Raw genomic sequence first — 16317 nt, 5'->3', positions numbered from 1 at the left:
CATGTGTAACTTTGATAAAGAAAAAATAAAGGTACATGGTACCAGGAGTATATAACCTGGATGTAATATTAGATGGGGAGGTGGGCTCTGAGCTTCTATGTGAAGGTTGGATAGGGTCTAAAAGGCAAGGGGAGGGAGAGGGAGACAAAAGCCAGGCAGAGGGAGCAGCTGCTACAGCGGTCTGGGTGGAGGGAGAGGGGAATGAAGGATCAGGGAGGTGAGAGCAGAGCCCAGCAGAGATGGGGTCACAGAGATGGGGGAAGGAACAGACTAAGTGGTATAGAGTTGAGTTTTGTAGAGATCTTTCCTAGAATGGGTCAAGAGCCAGTTAGAAGGGGCCCAAGTGGAGAGCACAGTGGACGAGTTAGAGGCAATTATTGAAGCCAAGGTGTGAGCTGATGACTCCTCAGACCAGGGCACTGGTGAGAAAGTGGGAAGGGGGTACCTGGGTGGCTCAGTCAGTTAAATTTCATATTCTCGATTTCAGCTCAGGTCATAATCTCACAGTTCAAGGGATTGAGCCCTGAATCTGGCTCCACACTGACAGCACAGACCCTGCTTGGGATTCTCTCTCTCTCCCTCTCTCTCTCTGCCTTCCCCTGCTTGTTGCTCTCTCTCTTTCTAAATAAATTAATAAACTTAAAAAAAGGGAGGGGACGCCTGGGTGATTCAGTCGGTTAAGCATCCAACTTTGGCTCAGGTCATGATCTTATGGCTTGTGGGTTCGAGCCCCGCTCTGGGCTCTGTGCTGACAGCTCAGAGCCTGGAGCCTGCTTCAGATTCTGTGTCTCCTTCTCTCTCTGCCCCTCCCCCGCTCATGCTCTGTCTCTGTCTCTCAAAAATAAATTTTAAAAAATGTTAAGAAGAAAAAAAAAAGAAGGTAGGGAGGAACAGCTTAATGGGTTCCAAACAATTTGGGAGGAATAAGTGGCAGAACCAGACAACAGACTGGGGTGCATGAGAGGGAGGGAGGCCAGGATTTCTGCCTTTCTGGTATTGTTGACGAAATAATCTTTCCGTAGATCAGAAGAGATTTTCAAAAATCAAGAAGTCTTCTTGGTGACATGGAGATAATACACTATTGTCTGAAGGCAACAGAGAAAGCACCCCAAGACAGACTTACTCCATGCTTCCTGGAAACAGATGATGTTCACTCCACACATTGCAGCCACCTCTGCGATGGCTTCTATGCGTCTGTGAAGGGCAGTGACCTGGCAATTCAAAAAGCAAGGATTAGAACCCATTTCCTTTTATTGGTTGAGATCTTTTTTTCCCCCAAGTTTATTCATTTATTTTGAGAGAGACAGTGTGCCACACAAGTAGGGGAGGGGCAGAGAGAGAGAGAGAGAGAGAGAGAGAGAGAGAGAGAGAGAGAATCCCAAGTAGGGTCCACGCTGTCAGCATGGAACCTGATGTGGGGCTTCAACTCACAAACATGAGATCATGAACCGAGCCAAAGTTGGACACTTAACCCACTGAGCCAGGTGCCCCTGGTTGAGACCATTTTTAGAACTCATCCTCATACACGTGGAACAACCCCCAACCTAGGCAGCTGCAAGAGGACAAGTATGGTGGGGAGGTTCTGATATATCCTAGTCTCATCAAGTCCAAAATCTGCAGGAAAAGGTGGAGGTACAGAGGCTCTAGGGTTCCACACACTTAATGCTGCCTTTCAGAGCCTCAGTTTCTTTACCTGGAGAATGGGGAGAATACCCACTGCCCTAAGGAGTTGCTCAAAGGAGTGCATAAGCTTGTTTGCTACTTACTGCAAGAGGGGCCCACACCCAGTGCACACCTTGGCCCTCCCCTGGGCTAACTGCTCCTTCTGCCTTAGGACACAATCCACTTCCTACCACCCTGCACTTGAGCCTTCCGGCATGCCTTGTCCTGCCATTTTCGTTTTCCTGTGTGCATCTTGTCATCAAATGAATGGATCCCATTTCCCAGCTGTGTCCTCCATCAAGAATGCACTTCCCCACTCCACCCAATTTTCCTGGGATGTGTTATTCATGTCATGTGTCACCCACAGAGAAGTGACTCTCCCAGCAGAGGGCTGAGCATCAAGAGGTGCCTCAGCACTCCCTGGTAGGTCCCTTTGGTGGTGCTGTTCCTGCTATGCTGTTGTGTTCCTCCACTGTCTGTCACTCCCCTCACCCCATGGGCTCCTCAGGGGCAGGAGGAAAATGTCTTCATCTTCTTGGTGTCCTCAGCACAGTGCCTGGCCCTCAGGAGATGTCTGGAAGTGTTTGTTCAAGAAAGACCAGAAGAACCAGGTTGAAAACCAGAGAGCACCTACTCTTTATGATGGTCTCTCCTGTGAGACTGCACACCAAGGCTCCGTGGATATTTGCTAGGTGCTGACAGTGTGCAAAGTGTGCTCCAAGGAGCTGTGGGGGAGAACAGTGACCCTGGCCCTGCCAATCTGGGATGGCTGAGGAAACACATTCACAGTCAGCTAACCCAGAGACAAAAAGTGAACAGGGAACCAGAAATCTTTAAATTCAATAAAAACAGAAGGACCAGAGTGAAAGATGATGCAGAACCTGACCTGGAATCCAAATGGCCTTTTCTTGAGAATCCCTAGGAGTTCTGAGGCATGCTGTATCCCCAGGAAACCTCTGCAGAGAAACTCTTAAAAGTTTCAACAGCTAGAGAAATGCTGTGAAGAAGTATATACAACAAATCGCCTGCGTCTGTGATAACACGTTTCTTTAGGGACATACAAGATGCCGTCACATTTATATTAACTGTAAGGTCATAAGGAATTGCGTATCATATTCCCATCACCCTGAGGCCCCATCAGCTGACAGACATCTGGGTTCAGTGAGTCCCTGCTTTCAGGATCAAGGCAGAGGAACATGCAGATGGACAGACAGGTCCTGACTGGTGTGTGCCAGCACGTACCCTTCTGGCAAGAGACCGAGAGGCAGAATTCCAGAGAAAGAGCGTGAGGCAGACAAAAGGACACCCTCTCAATTGATAAATGGAACTTCAGATCAATCACAGGAGAGGACGTGGAGGGGCAGGCAGAGAGAGGGTAGGAGCCAGAAGAGAAAGAGGAGCCAGAGATGTGGGCTGCAGGGAAGGGGGGCTGCAGGGCAGAAGCATCTAGGTGACACTCGAGGTGCCTACAGACCTGCAGTGAGCAATGGACCTGCAGTGACCCAGGGACTGTGGACGTGTTCAAAACACAGAGCAAGCCACAGCTCCGTTTATGTATTTATGGTCAAAAGAGGTTGCACCTGTTTTGCCACAGGGGCATCGGCAGGCAGGGGAGTTCTGTTCTGAACAAGTCCCACACGCATGGTCCGAGGTGGCCTCAGTTGCTCCTTTGCTGCCTCAAAGGCATATCCTTGCAGCTCAAAGTCCCCTTCAGAGGCGGCTTCAAAAGCCCTGCCGGGCAGATCGAGCTTCCTAAATGGACAGGAAAGTAGAAGGGAGACAATTTGCATGAGGTCTGCTGAATTTAAATTCACCTCCAACCCCCCAGTAGTCATCTATCTGGTAGAGAGGAGGCAGGGATGTTTGGCAGGAAGGCACAGAGAGAAGCCCAGGGCAAGGGCCCACTTGTGGGAAGCTGGAATGGGGGCCAGGAGGAGGGAGGGCCCCGCCTGGTGGAGAATGGATACTACGCTGAGTATGGATTTCACCAGGGAGGTGCCGTAGTCTTCTGGCCTGGGAAAGCAGGGGAACAGGGAGGGGGACTGCAGAATGACTGGTCAAGAGGTTGATGTTTTAGAGCTGCTGACCTCAGGGTGGGGATTGGTTTCAGCAGTCAGCACAGAAGAGGAGAGGTAATGGATTTCCAAAATGTGTGTAGACTAGAATCAGAGGGCTGTGCTGAGCCTGGTGCAGGCTGTGATAAGACAAAGTGGCTGTTGAGAACAGGACTTAGGAGACTGATAGCATGAGGGAGGGTCCTGTGACCATTCACCACTAAGGGCTACAAGTCTCTAGTGAGCCCCACTGCCCTGTCCTGTTGCTGCTCCCACTGGGGGCAATTCCATGCCCAGTGCTGAGTGGGCTTGGTGAAGCCCAGGTGTCCAGACCAACGGCCCAGGCACTCACCCTGGTTTGTGGTTTATTAACAAAGGCAAGTGGATTATTTATAAAATCTCCCAGCTTAAGTGACCACTGGCCAAACGGCAAACACCTCCTGATGCTGGTTGGGTGCTGTGCACTGAGGCGAAACCCACAAGAGCAGGGGACATGGCCTCTGGCCAGGAAGGCCTTACCATCTAGGGGCGAGATGGTTATGAAATACTCAGAGAACACATCAAAAAATAACCTGACAGCCATTATCTAATAATAATATTTCTCTCCTACTTTAAATCACTTTTTTAAAGATGTTTCTTTCAAAATCACAGCCCTGTCAGCCCAAGCCCCCTGCCGCCGCCCCCTGCCAGGCGGTTTCCATGTGACGGCCCTGACAGCTCCAAGTTGGGTTCCGCCCCTGACAATCAGCCTGCTTTTCAACTAGTCAGAGTTCCGTTTGCTAGCAGGTTAGAAATAGCAGCAGTGCCCACACCGTGCCTCCCCTTACTGTGACTGCCTCAGACACAGTCCCCTTGCCCTCAGGGAGAGGACTCCTGTAGACCTCAGCCCCAGGACAAGTCATCATGGGGGACAGGAGAAGAAGAAGGGCTCTGTGTGTCTGTTTCCTCTTAGGCCCATGGGTGGGGGGAGCAGGACCATCCTTTGGGAGACATCTTGTCAGGCCCATCCTCGGTCTGGGTCTCATCCCAGGAAGATAACAGATGGAAGAGATCTTGTCTCACCTTTCCAAGTCCACCTGTAGCTGTCACCTGGATGACAGATATCCCTCAGCCTCTGTCCTTCCTCATCCACTGCCCACAGCTGTTGGCTCTCCCCATCTGTTCACCACCATGAGCCCTGTTATTCTGTGATATGCAGCCTTCCTGCCTTCTCACTATGTTGAATGCTGCCACACACACCCCTTCCAGCAACCTGTGGACAATCATTCTCTTAGGCTTGGGGTGGTGCAGACCACACCACTCTATCCTCACACGGAGTTACCTTCAGGGCTCTGCCTCCTCTCAGTACTCCCCGGTTGTCTTGTCACCTCAACCCTCCTGTTATCCAGGTGGTCCATCACCACATCCTGCTTCACTTAGTCTTGGAGAACCCAACAGACCCTCGAGCCCCATTCCATAAACAAGTACTGTGCCCACCAAAGGCTTGGCACAGGGAGGTGGTGGGACATAGACCAGCTATGGCTCATGTGGGGGCAGAGACCAGATGAACCACAACCTCACAGAGGCTCCGTGCTGCCCCAAACCCTCCCTTGATCCCTAGAGTCGACCTTCTGCCCTTCTACCCCTTATCCTGCTACTAAGGCCCCTCATGGGCTCACCTCTAATGTCAAGGAGGAAAGCCCATCACTTCCTGCTCAGCCCCAACATACCCTCCTGGGCCCCTCCCCCAGCTCCTACCTCTCCAACCCAGGGTCAGGGCAGACATGGCCTGAGGGAGCCCAGCTCCTGCCTCCTCTGCAACCTCTGGCTTTTGGAACTTCATCTTTCCCCACTAATAGCTCTTTTACCATCAGTGTTTTAAATAATTAAACTAGAGCTTTGCTACAAAAGAAACACATGCTTGTGGGAGGAAAAAAAATCAAACAGTGGGAAAGGAAGGTATCAAGTGAAAAATGAGTTCCCCTCTCCATCCCACCATTAAGCTTCTGTCCCAAACCTCAGAGGCAACCCCTCTTAACAATGTTTTAGGTATCTTTCCAATATTTTCTTAAATGTGTGTCCTAAATGACACCCACATTGGTGTCCTTCTGTGTATTCTGTTCTTCCACTTACTTGCCTTTTTTACTTAGCAATATTCATAGCTTGGACACCTCGCCCTGGCTCCTACAGACCTACCACATCCACCATTAAAGCTATTTGAGACTCTCCCATTAAAAAATAAATAACAGAGAGAAAAAAAAAATAAAAAGTAGGGAAGCACACTCTCCATAGGTCCTTCTGGTTACCTCACTTGCTCTCCTCACCTCCCCTTCATAGGGACCTTCCCTGAAGCCCTCACCTCCCACACCTTCCTCAGCCCCCTGTTCCCTGGGGCCCACTCCCCCACTCCAAACTGCCACCAGCCTTCTGGTTGTCTTTAGCAACAGGAGACAAACACCTGTCTTCATCCTTCTAGACTTCCCTGTACTATCTGACATTTTGTCCCTATCCTGCTCAATGTCCTTGATACCTGCCTCAGGGCCCCCCATCCTGCTTCCTCACCTCTGGAGTATCATGCAAAGTCACCATTTCTTCTAATTCCTTTAACAGCAGGTTCTCCAGAAACCCACCCAGGGCCCCTCCCACTCTGCACCCACTCTTGGGCCTAGAATGAGGGCAGTCCCGAGCCCCCTGTGAGGGCCACCTCTACACAGTCCCTGTAGTGGGTTAAACTGTGACTCCCCCCGCCAAAAAAAAAAAAAACAAAACAAACAAACAAAAAAAAGATATGTCTACATCCTAATACCCAGAACCTGTGAATAAGACCTTATTTGGAAAAAGGATATTTGCAGATATAACTAAAGATCTCGAGATCATACTGGATTATCCAGGTGAGCCCTAAATCTAGTGACAGGTATTCTTATAAGAGATGCCCAGAGGAGAGACACAGGGAGAAGAGGAGGTAGTCATGTGAAGGCAGAGGCAGAGATTGGGGTCATTCTGCCACAAGCCAAGGGATGTCAGAAGCCACTGGATAAGGCAAGGAAGGATTCTCTCCCACAGCATTTGGAGAAGTGTGGCACTGCAGACACCTTGATTTTGTACTTCTGGTCTTTAGGACTGTGAGAATAAATTTCTTTTGGTTTATGCCACCAGTGTGTGGTAATTTGTTACAGCAGCTCTAGAAAACTAAACAGCACCCCCAATTCAACTCAGCAGCCTTCCCCAAAGCCGCTCCTCATCAGATGAATGAATCAGCCATCTGGGGGTCCAAGCCAGAAACTGGCATGATCCTTGCCTCCAAATTCTTTAAAGACTCCCACCACCATTAGGACAGGTTCTGCTGCCTTAGCAGGGTGTACAGAGCCCGTGGGTCCACCATGGTCACTTTTGCCTTCTCCTCACAACATTCTACACCTGCAATCCCTAAATGAGCATGTTCCCTGGTGTCTGGGCCTTGACAAAGGGTACCTGAGCCCTTCCTGTCTCCAAACCAATTTCTCCATCTCCTTCAGGATACAGTGCAAGCATGATGCCCCTGAGAAGGCTTCCTAACCCTCCTCCAACGCTGCACACGTACACTCTCTCCAGCTCAGCTTGCATCTTTCTCTCACAATGTAGGGCAACCATCAAAAGACAGAAAGCCCCTCTAGGACGGGAACCATGGCTTACTTATCCTTGTACTCCTAGTGCCCAAGACAAAAAACCACACACAATAAATGTTTGTTACATGAATAAATGCTTCTTGGTTCTGGCTGTCTTGAAATTGAGAGTCCATGTTCTTTGGGGATTTCATCTGGCTAGCCCAGGCAAAAGCCCATTCACTTAGCAAACATTCACTAAGCATCGTCTCTGTGTTTGACACAGCAAGTAACTGGGAGAGAAGGTAAGGTTTGGAACACAGTTGGAAGTCCAGAGGAGGGGCTGAAGACTCAGGCTCCACCCAGGCCTTCACAGAGGTGACCAGAAACAAGTCAGGTTATGAGGAATGAGCAGGGGTTTAAGTGGAAGAAGAGTTTTTAAATGACTAATAATTTTCTATCTTTAGTTCGCAATCCTGTGCATAGCCAAATCCCACCCACCTGCAAGGACTGAGCAAGTACAAAGGTTTATACCCTAGGGGCAAAGCCTGGAAGGGCTCAGTGCTGAGTGGAATAGAACACTTCGTGAACAGTTACTGCAAGCCAAGTCCCAGGATGAGGCCTAGTTGTTGTTGGTCAATAGACGTCAGCTACCATTATAATCCCTCCCCATAGAAAATGCCTCTTTCAAGGTAGTCCTTATCCCAATCTCTAGAATGTGCTCCAGCCAGTCACCTATAAGAGACACTTATTTCTCTTTTCCTAAGATTCTTGTGCTTTACCTCTCCCTGACACCACAAGCTCTCTCCATTTCTTTTCCTAGAAGAACATGCCCACCTCATCCTTAAAACAAACCTATTCCCATCCTGAGACCCTTGATTAAGATACCTCTGGGAGCCTTAACTCTAAGAGGCTTCACACTTTGACAGGTGTGACAGGAAAGTAGTAGTCCAGCACAATTTCAGATTTCAGGAGGGACCTTGAAGTTCACCCAGTCCTAGGTATCCCTCTTTGGGTAGGAAGAGTCCTTTTTGACTGAGTTCTCTACCACTCCTACCCCCAAAGGCAGTTGTTCTACCTTTACCATCCACTAGCACTCTTAGATGTGAGATCTGCCCTCCCCCATCCCCTTCCCCCCCCCCCACCCTAACTCCATTGGAGCCAGTGGCTGGGAACCACTGATCCAATCAACATCCTTGAGTTTCAGGTGAGTCTATCAGGTTCCTGCCTCAAGGTCACTGCCACAAGGTCAGGAAGCACATGGTCTGGCTGGGTGGGGGCAGAGAGCCCACCAATGGGCTAGAAAGTGGAAGGACATTAACTCAGGAGCTGTATGGGATCAAAGTTTAGATTTCATTCTAAGAGCCATGGGAAACCCTTACAGAGTTTTAAGCAAAGGAGCCAACAAGATATGATGCACATTTTCTGGTTGTTTTGAGTAAAGTGGGCCAAAGAGAAACAACAGTGAAAGGGAAAGCATCTTCCAGCTTTGTATACACAGTGTCCAGCAGTGCACTAATCTCAGAAGGTCCTAGTGATGCACACAACTGGCTGGGAATGGGAAAACATTTGCGCTGAGTGTGGTAACTAACTCCTGTGGCTTGCCAGTGGGAACAGTTCCTTCTCCAATTAGATTCAGCTGGCCTCTACCTCCAAGGATCTGCCAAAGGCCCAGTCACTGCAGGAAGGGCTGGGACTGGACAATCAGCTGACCTACTGGGGGCTCTGGATGGAGGCACTGACCCAGACAGACACCCAGGGTACAACCCTAGCTCTTGGGAGGAAGCTGGTCACTGGAAGTAGGGAAGGAGAGCCAGGTAACCACAGAGAAAGCCACAGAGAGTAAAAATCTGACCTTTCCCTCCCAGGTTCTTTTCCCTTCTGGGTGCTGGGCAACAAGGAGAGAAATGGCTTGTAAAGGTCACTTGGGGGTTGTGCAACCCCTGAGAGGCCCAGAGATGTCACATCTAGACTTCCTAAGGTCTCTGCTCACCAACTCAGATCTTCATTGCCCCCTCAAGAGTCCTTCAGATCCTGAAGCACTCTCCCTGGTTCCCCAGACCCACACTCGCTGGCCCCAAGGTCTCCCCACCCCAGCCTCTAGGCCCCAGACCTGGTTTCCTTGCCATAGAGAATGCGTTTCACCTCCCTCAAGTCTGCGGGTGGCAGGTGCTTCTCCAAGCACTGCTCCAGCGACTCCCATTCAGGCCCCTCCATGGCCGGAGTCTGCAAGCGCCTAAGTCCAGACTAAAACCGCCTACCCTTTGCCCCCAGAAAGAAGAGGAGGGGCCTACAACCAGGTTCGCGCAAGCGCTCTCCCCTCTACACCCTCACCTTGGGCCCCTGCAGGGCTCACATGAGGACACGCCTCCTCCTCGCGCCTCCACGGCGCGCAGCCAATCAGCGTTCCAGGGCGTCGCGGGTGGGACTGCCCCTTGCCCCTCGCACCTCCTCCTGCACGCGCCAGGACACGCCCATTCCACGGGCCGACCTCCCCAAGCCCTCGCGCCTAGTCAGCGTGCAGCTAGCTGTCGCTGCTTCCTCCCCTGCGGACTTCGGAGGGTCCCCAGGACCGTTGTGTTGCCCTCTCACACTCTCTCGCTGTCCGGTTCCTACCCAGAGGTGTGGGGCGGGACCGAGAACCCGAGAGGCGATGAGGGAGGCCCGGCGCGGCCTCTCGGAGGCAAAGCGCGGTCTGAGGGAAATGCCTGGCAAGTCCTGTCGGACCCTCGCGGGACCGGTTCCCACCGCAGCCGGTGGGCAGGGCTTCTCCCCGCCCGGAACTCGTTCTCCGGTCCGCTGAATGCAGACAGCAAGCCGGGCCGGCCCACCGCACGGGACTGCGGAGGAAGGTACGGGACGAGTTTCAGTGTCCCAAAGGCAGTGGCTGCACTCCCGTCTTCCAGTGTCTCGTATTTGTGAGGACTTCTAGCCCCCACGAGGGGCCAGGCTGGGAGCCACGGCCGCGCGCGCCCACCCGAGCTTCGGGGTCAGAGCCCCGGCAGCGCTCATAGCTTGAGCGAAGGGTCGAGTGATCCTGTGCGCTTTCCTGGCGTGAATACTGCAAAATGCTGGGTCCCTGGGCGGCGGCTCATCCGCGGGACCCTTGGGCCCCCTCTGAGCTCTGCCGTGTGCACTGGTTGCGCCCGCAGGGGCACTTTTCCTGGGAGGGGGCACTTTTGCCTGAGAGGATAGGGGTGAGGCCCGTCTGACAGTTCCCGATCCGGAGAGTGCTACCCCTCAGGAGCCAAAGAAGGGCCACTTTTCAGCCCAAGTGAGAATTTGGACAGAGCAGCTCAACTCTGGTGGTGAAGCAAGTCGGCCCAATCGTAGTTAAGCAACTTGCAAACCTTGTGAACCTTGCAAACCTGAAAGTTATTTAGACATTCTGGCCTGCTGTTGCTTTATCTGTAAAATAGGAAAACACCTACCTTGCAGGGTTGTTTAAAAGTAAGATAAGATAAGCACAAAAGGAGCTAAAAGTAGGGGCTGTAGACCAAATGCTTTAGATATTTTATATAAGTCGCTAACACACAAGTTGTGGCCATTGTTTTGATAAATGTTAACTGACACTTCCTAGTATCTGATGGAGCTCCCTTTTCAAGAATGCAAACTTTGGTTGAAGGTTTTTTTTTTGTATATAAGGCTCTGAGATAAGGACAATGCACAGAGAACAAGACTAGTACTTTTTCTTCATGGTTTAAGGTAGGGACAATTTTGTGAATACTGAGATAACAGATTTAAATAATTTGATGTGAAAAAGATAGAAAGTATGCTGTGGAGTTAAGAGGAAGGGGTGATTTCTGGCCTAGAAAGGGACATTGTTTAAGGCCAAATGGAAGAGACCTCATTACCGACTCAAAATGCCTCAGAAGAAACCTCACACACACACACACCACTTCTCAGGCCTGTTCTTATCTTTGGTATGGTATTTCTTATTTTAGTTAATGGCCTCACTGCCCACTCATTTTGCCAAGCCTTCGGGAGTCATCCCCAACTCCTCCATGTTCTTTCTTTCTCCCGCACAACCAAGCATCAAATTCTGCTAAATTTATCTCCTAAATTTTGTTAAAATCCTTCCCCCTCCCACCCCATGCCTATAATCATGTCAGCTTTTGCTTGACTTGTTGCTAGTCTTCTAACTTATCCTTCTACCTCTGATGTCTATCTCTAGTTGTCTTTCTAAAACTAATATCTTATCATCCTTTTTACCTTCACATTCAGTGTCTCCCTACCTGGAATGACATTTTATCAGAAGATAGAGTTTGTGAATTCCTGCTCACCCTGTAAGATGCAGCTCAAATATCGCCTCGTCTGTAGTGTCTTCTCCAATTGCTCTAGGAAAGGTATAGGCTTTGCTAACCTTTTATGGATATCTCTATTAGAGCATTTATCAAAAACTATTGTGTGATTATTTCTGAGCTCTAAGCAGGAACTGGGTCTGATCTACTTTTGTGTCTACAGGGCTCTGGCACTCAATAAATGACTGGTGAAGGAATTAATTCTGATGGGATCAAGGACAGATTCATTAAGGTGGTGACATTTGAGCTGGACCTTGAAGCAGAAGTAGAAACTATTATTATTAGTTAAATTGCTTAATCCATCTTTCCCTATTGTTCAGTGACAGGTCATTCACACTAGGTCATTATAAACCAGGATTTCACAAATACAAAATGCTAACTTGAGAAGGATAAAAAAATATCATATTTAAATTTTTATATTTGCCTAATTTATTTTTCACTTTAAATTGTAAGATACTTCACTAGATCCTTCTGTGGTAATCATTAAAAAAGACTTTAAGCTCTGCCCTAGTTTCTTTCTGAAATACCTAGCCAAGTCCCAAAGGTTTTAACTACATGCAAGTGTACTAGAGTGAGGGACTCCTCCCTGTTTTGAAGACCATCTCTTTTTGTGGCAACATGGTGTGGTTTATGGATATATAAGCATTTGAGTTTATACAAACTTGAACAGGAAGAATGGAATATGCCACAACCTCAATATGGTGGTTATCTCTGGAGAAGGAGGTAGGGGAATGGGATAGAGGAATGGGCATTATCTGCTGATATATAATATTTAATTTTAAATTAAATATGTTTTAAAAAATATTTGAAGCATTAAAGTGCCATTTCCTGTCCAAAAAAAAAAAAAAAAAAAGATTGGTGGCATATGATACTAACATTTTAAAAATCTGGGTATTCGTTATTATGCTTCTCCTTATATTTGAAATATTTTATTAAAAATTATTTTATAGAAAAGAGAGCCTTAGACCGGAGTCAGGAAATCTACAGGTTAGTTTGGGTTCAACCTTTACCTCAGTTTCCCTGTTATAAGAAAGGTAGGGGAGGGGAAGAGGCTGGGAAGACAGTTTACAGAGATGAACTAAGCCTTTCCTAATTCTAATAAAATATGATCCTAATATTTACATGCTTATTTGTGACAGAAAAAGTTCATTATAGAGGCTGGTTTTATGGAAAGAGCACATTTGTTAAAAATGTATTAGTGTCTGTTTTTAGGTGTTAATTTTAAATTTGCAATGTGCGTTAATTTAAATTTTTTTTTTTTTAAATTTTAGAGAGAGGATGAGCAGGGAAGAGACAAAGGGAGAGAGAGAAAGAGACAAAGAGGAAGAAAGAGAGAGAGAGAGAATCTTAAGTCTCCCCACTCCCATGCCAGGCTCGATCTCCCAACCATGAGACCATGACCTGAGCCAAAATCAAGAGTTGGATGCTCAACCACTCAACTGACTGAACCATCCAGGCACCCCCAATTAATTTTAATTCTTAAGGAAAGTGTTGAAGGTAGTGTGGCCTCTGCTCATCAACATTTGAAGGACTAAAATTTTATGATAATCATTGGTGAGCAATCCTTGCAAAGGCCATGACATGGAGATCCCACCTGTCCTCTTTTCTCCTGTGAGCCAGAGGCCTGATGATGCCATCATTTAGCACTTTACAGCACACACAAGCTTTTGCCTCTTTTTGTCCCATTTCCTCCTCCCAGTAATACTGTGAACTATGGGGCAAGTGTTCTTGGTATTTGTCAGATTTCCAAATTAAACGTGACACTTAGTAGAAATGAAAATACAGGAGATAATATTTCACTTGTAGTCATGGGGGAAAAAATATCTGAGGTGACCCGATTTCTTTTTTTTTTAATATTTTATTTATTTTTATTTTAGAGAGAGCAAGAGAGAGGGGGTAGAGGGAGAGAGAAAGAGAATCCCAGGCAGGCTCTATGCTCAGCACAGAGCCCAACACAGGGCTCAATCCCACGACTCTGGAACTGTGACCTGAGCCTAAATTAAGAGTTGGACACTCAACTGACTGAGCCACCAAGGCTCCTCGAGGTGACTTGATTTCTAAGTTACTTTCTAAAGGCCCAGTTTCTGTGTTACATTGTCTCTGCATGGTGTTCCTTCAGCTCTTAAGTCACAGTTCTTTGTTTGCTAGGGTTCATTTTATCATTATTATTATTATTATCCTTGTGTAGACTTAAGTGTCTCACATGAAAGAGTTTTGGAATAGTATATCCAAGCTAACTGAAAATGGATTTTGTAGCAGAGCAGAGCCAGCTCAGCCAAAATGGTGATTTAGTAAGTTTCTTTGTCTGCCTTTAGTGGCCTGAACGTTTTCTCTTTTGTTTTGCTTTATCCTTTGTTTTACTTGCTTCTCCTCTCTTGACTAGCCATGTTCTTCCCTGCAAGGTCTTCTTCACTCATATTAAATTTGCATAATCCACTTTAATGTTAGTTGACCAACACTAAAATGCTCTGATCAACTCCATTTTAGTAAGGGATTCTTCAAACTCTGTAGAAGGAAACTCTGATGGTGGAAGTATCAGGAGAGGCCTTGAAAGAAATATTTAGATCAGGAAACCACATCCTTCAGATAACGTCATTCAATGGCCTCAATTTTTTTCTGGAATCCGGCCTATCTGATGCATCTTTTCCATTCCTATTGCTACTTATACATTCCTTGTACAGGCTTTTATCATTTCCTAAATTACTTCACCCAACTCATAATCAGTCTTTCTGCCTCTCAACTTCAATTTCCCCCTTGGCCTTGATTCCCAGTGATCTGTTTTTCAAGAGCACTCCATTAGTTTAGTCTGAAGTCCAAGAGAGCATGGAATAAAGCCCGTGATTTGACCTCATTTCATGCTGTCACTCTTCCCTACCCTACACTTTGGATTCCAGCATTGTCAAACTGCTTCTAGTTGTATATTCCGTATCATTTCATGCCTCTGTCTTTGTTCAGCTCCTTCTTCACTTGTATAGTTCTTACCCAAACCTTAAGATTCAAGTATCTCTTCAATAAAGCCTTTGCTGGCTCCTTCAGGCTTACCTAAGTTCCCATTTCTGTGTTGCCATAATATTCAATCTGTTAACTTTCTTGAGGATAGAGGTATGACATTTCTTTGAATCTACAGAGCTTCACATGTAACTGGAGCTCAATAAATGATTGTTGAACCAAATCGAACACCATATCAGTATTTATAAATGTTTATATTCACTTGATGAGTCCTTTTTACATATATAAACTCAGTACCTACTTATTTAGTCTGCTTTTTGAAAAGACCACAATTGGCTGTAGCAGATTCATAATCCTCTTCTTTCAGTAAGACTCTCAGCCTTTGCCCCCTGATCATCTAGGATACAAGTAGTCCAAATCCTGAGTGGCAACAACAGTAGATATTGGGGGAGGGAGTCCATCCTTGGGGGCTACTTCATATAGCAATGTTCTGTTTATGGGAACTTGCTGATTCAGTATGTCATAGTTCATCACTCTCTAATTAGCCTCCTGGTTCATATTTCTTTGTATTGAGAGTTTGGTGGGATCCTTGTCCATAAAATTCTTGAATTATACATAATATGTTTCAGATCCCATTTTCAGAAAGTCCTAGCTATAGGTAACAGACAGCTGCCTACTTGTATTTTGAGAAACAGTACAGTGTAACAGAAAGAACATTGAACTGGGTATATAAATAGGTTCTAATCCTGGTTTTGCTATAATTGCAGCTTTAGGTGAATTACTTGATAGCACTTCCTAATCTGTTAATTTAAAGGTAGTGGACTAATTCTCAGAAATTCTATGATTTCATTATTGCTAGAGCTTGGCATCTGTTAAGTATTGTAATAACTGCTTTCATTGAGGCTCCCCTCCCCTCTTTTTATGTGAATGGTGAGGGCAAGTAGAGCACATGTTGTCTAACACCTGGAGGAGAACTCCTTGGATATTAGCACCTTATGGCCAGGACTGGGCCACATTTATATTGGAGTGCCATGGGTACAGTGGGGGCTGCACTGGACTTGGACAACCCTTGGACAACCCAAGGACTTGGGGTTCAACCCTGGTTCTATACTTTTTTTGGCTATGTAACCATAGACAAATCATGCCCTTTCTGGGCTTTAGTTTCTTTACTTATAAATGAGAATAACAAGGGGTGCCTGGGTGGCTCAGTTGGCTAAGTGTCCAACTCTTGATTTTGGCTCAGGTCATGATCTCATGGTTTGTGAGATTGACCGCATCGAGCTCTGTGTGCTGACAGCGTGGAGCCTGCTTGGGATTCTTTCTCCCGTTCTGTCCATCCTCTGCTCATGCTGCTCTCTCTCTCTCAAAATAAGTAAACTTAAAAAAAATGAGGATAACATCCATTCCACTTCCTTTGATTTGAAACAAATAAGCTAAGTTGAAAAATCTTTAAAAATCTATACAGGAGAACCTGGGTAGCTCAACTGGTTAAGCATCCAACTCACAATCTCAGCTCAGGTTTTGATCTTAGGGTTGTGAAGTCAAGTCCTGCGTTGGCCTCCACACTGGGCATGAAGCCTACTTTAAAAAAAAAGAAAAAAAAGGAAGAAAATCTACACAGTGTTATCTCTGTAAGATAATTTTTAAGATAATTATTTTTAATAAAGGAGAAGGGGTTGAATATAATATTCCCATGGGAAATCATAAATATACTATCCTTAATGTGCTGGATACTTGTCCTTGAGGTGTTTTTCCAGTGGTGATAATGCCTTTGCACTGAATCATTTATAC

General features: G+C 46.9%; 1 protein-coding gene across 4 annotated transcripts in view; it reads right to left on the bottom strand.

Moving 5' to 3' along the window:
• UPB1 (beta-ureidopropionase 1) overlaps positions 1–16317 on the bottom strand; it is a 92972-nt gene that overhangs the window by 19315 nt on the left and 57340 nt on the right. For 2 of the 4 annotated variants that reach the window (XM_030292419.1, XM_030292423.1), the window contains exons 2-3: positions 3243–3414; positions 1124–1211 (exon numbers count right to left, since the gene is read on the bottom strand). In XM_030292419.1, coding sequence (XP_030148279.1) covers positions 1124–1211; positions 3243–3414 — 260 coding nt within the window. Of the gene's footprint in view, positions 1–1123; positions 1212–3242; positions 3415–9389; positions 9528–16317 lie in introns of those variants that run through there. The other 2 variants (XM_030292420.1, XM_030292421.1) reach the window with 2 other exon arrangements.

The sequence above is a fragment of the Lynx canadensis genome, chromosome D3 (assembly GCF_007474595.2).
Source record: "Lynx canadensis isolate LIC74 chromosome D3, mLynCan4.pri.v2, whole genome shotgun sequence".
Lineage (NCBI taxonomy): Eukaryota > Metazoa > Chordata > Mammalia > Carnivora > Felidae > Lynx > Lynx canadensis.
The sequence above is the reverse complement of the archived record's forward strand: the minus strand, read 5'-3'. Positions and strand labels throughout refer to the sequence as shown.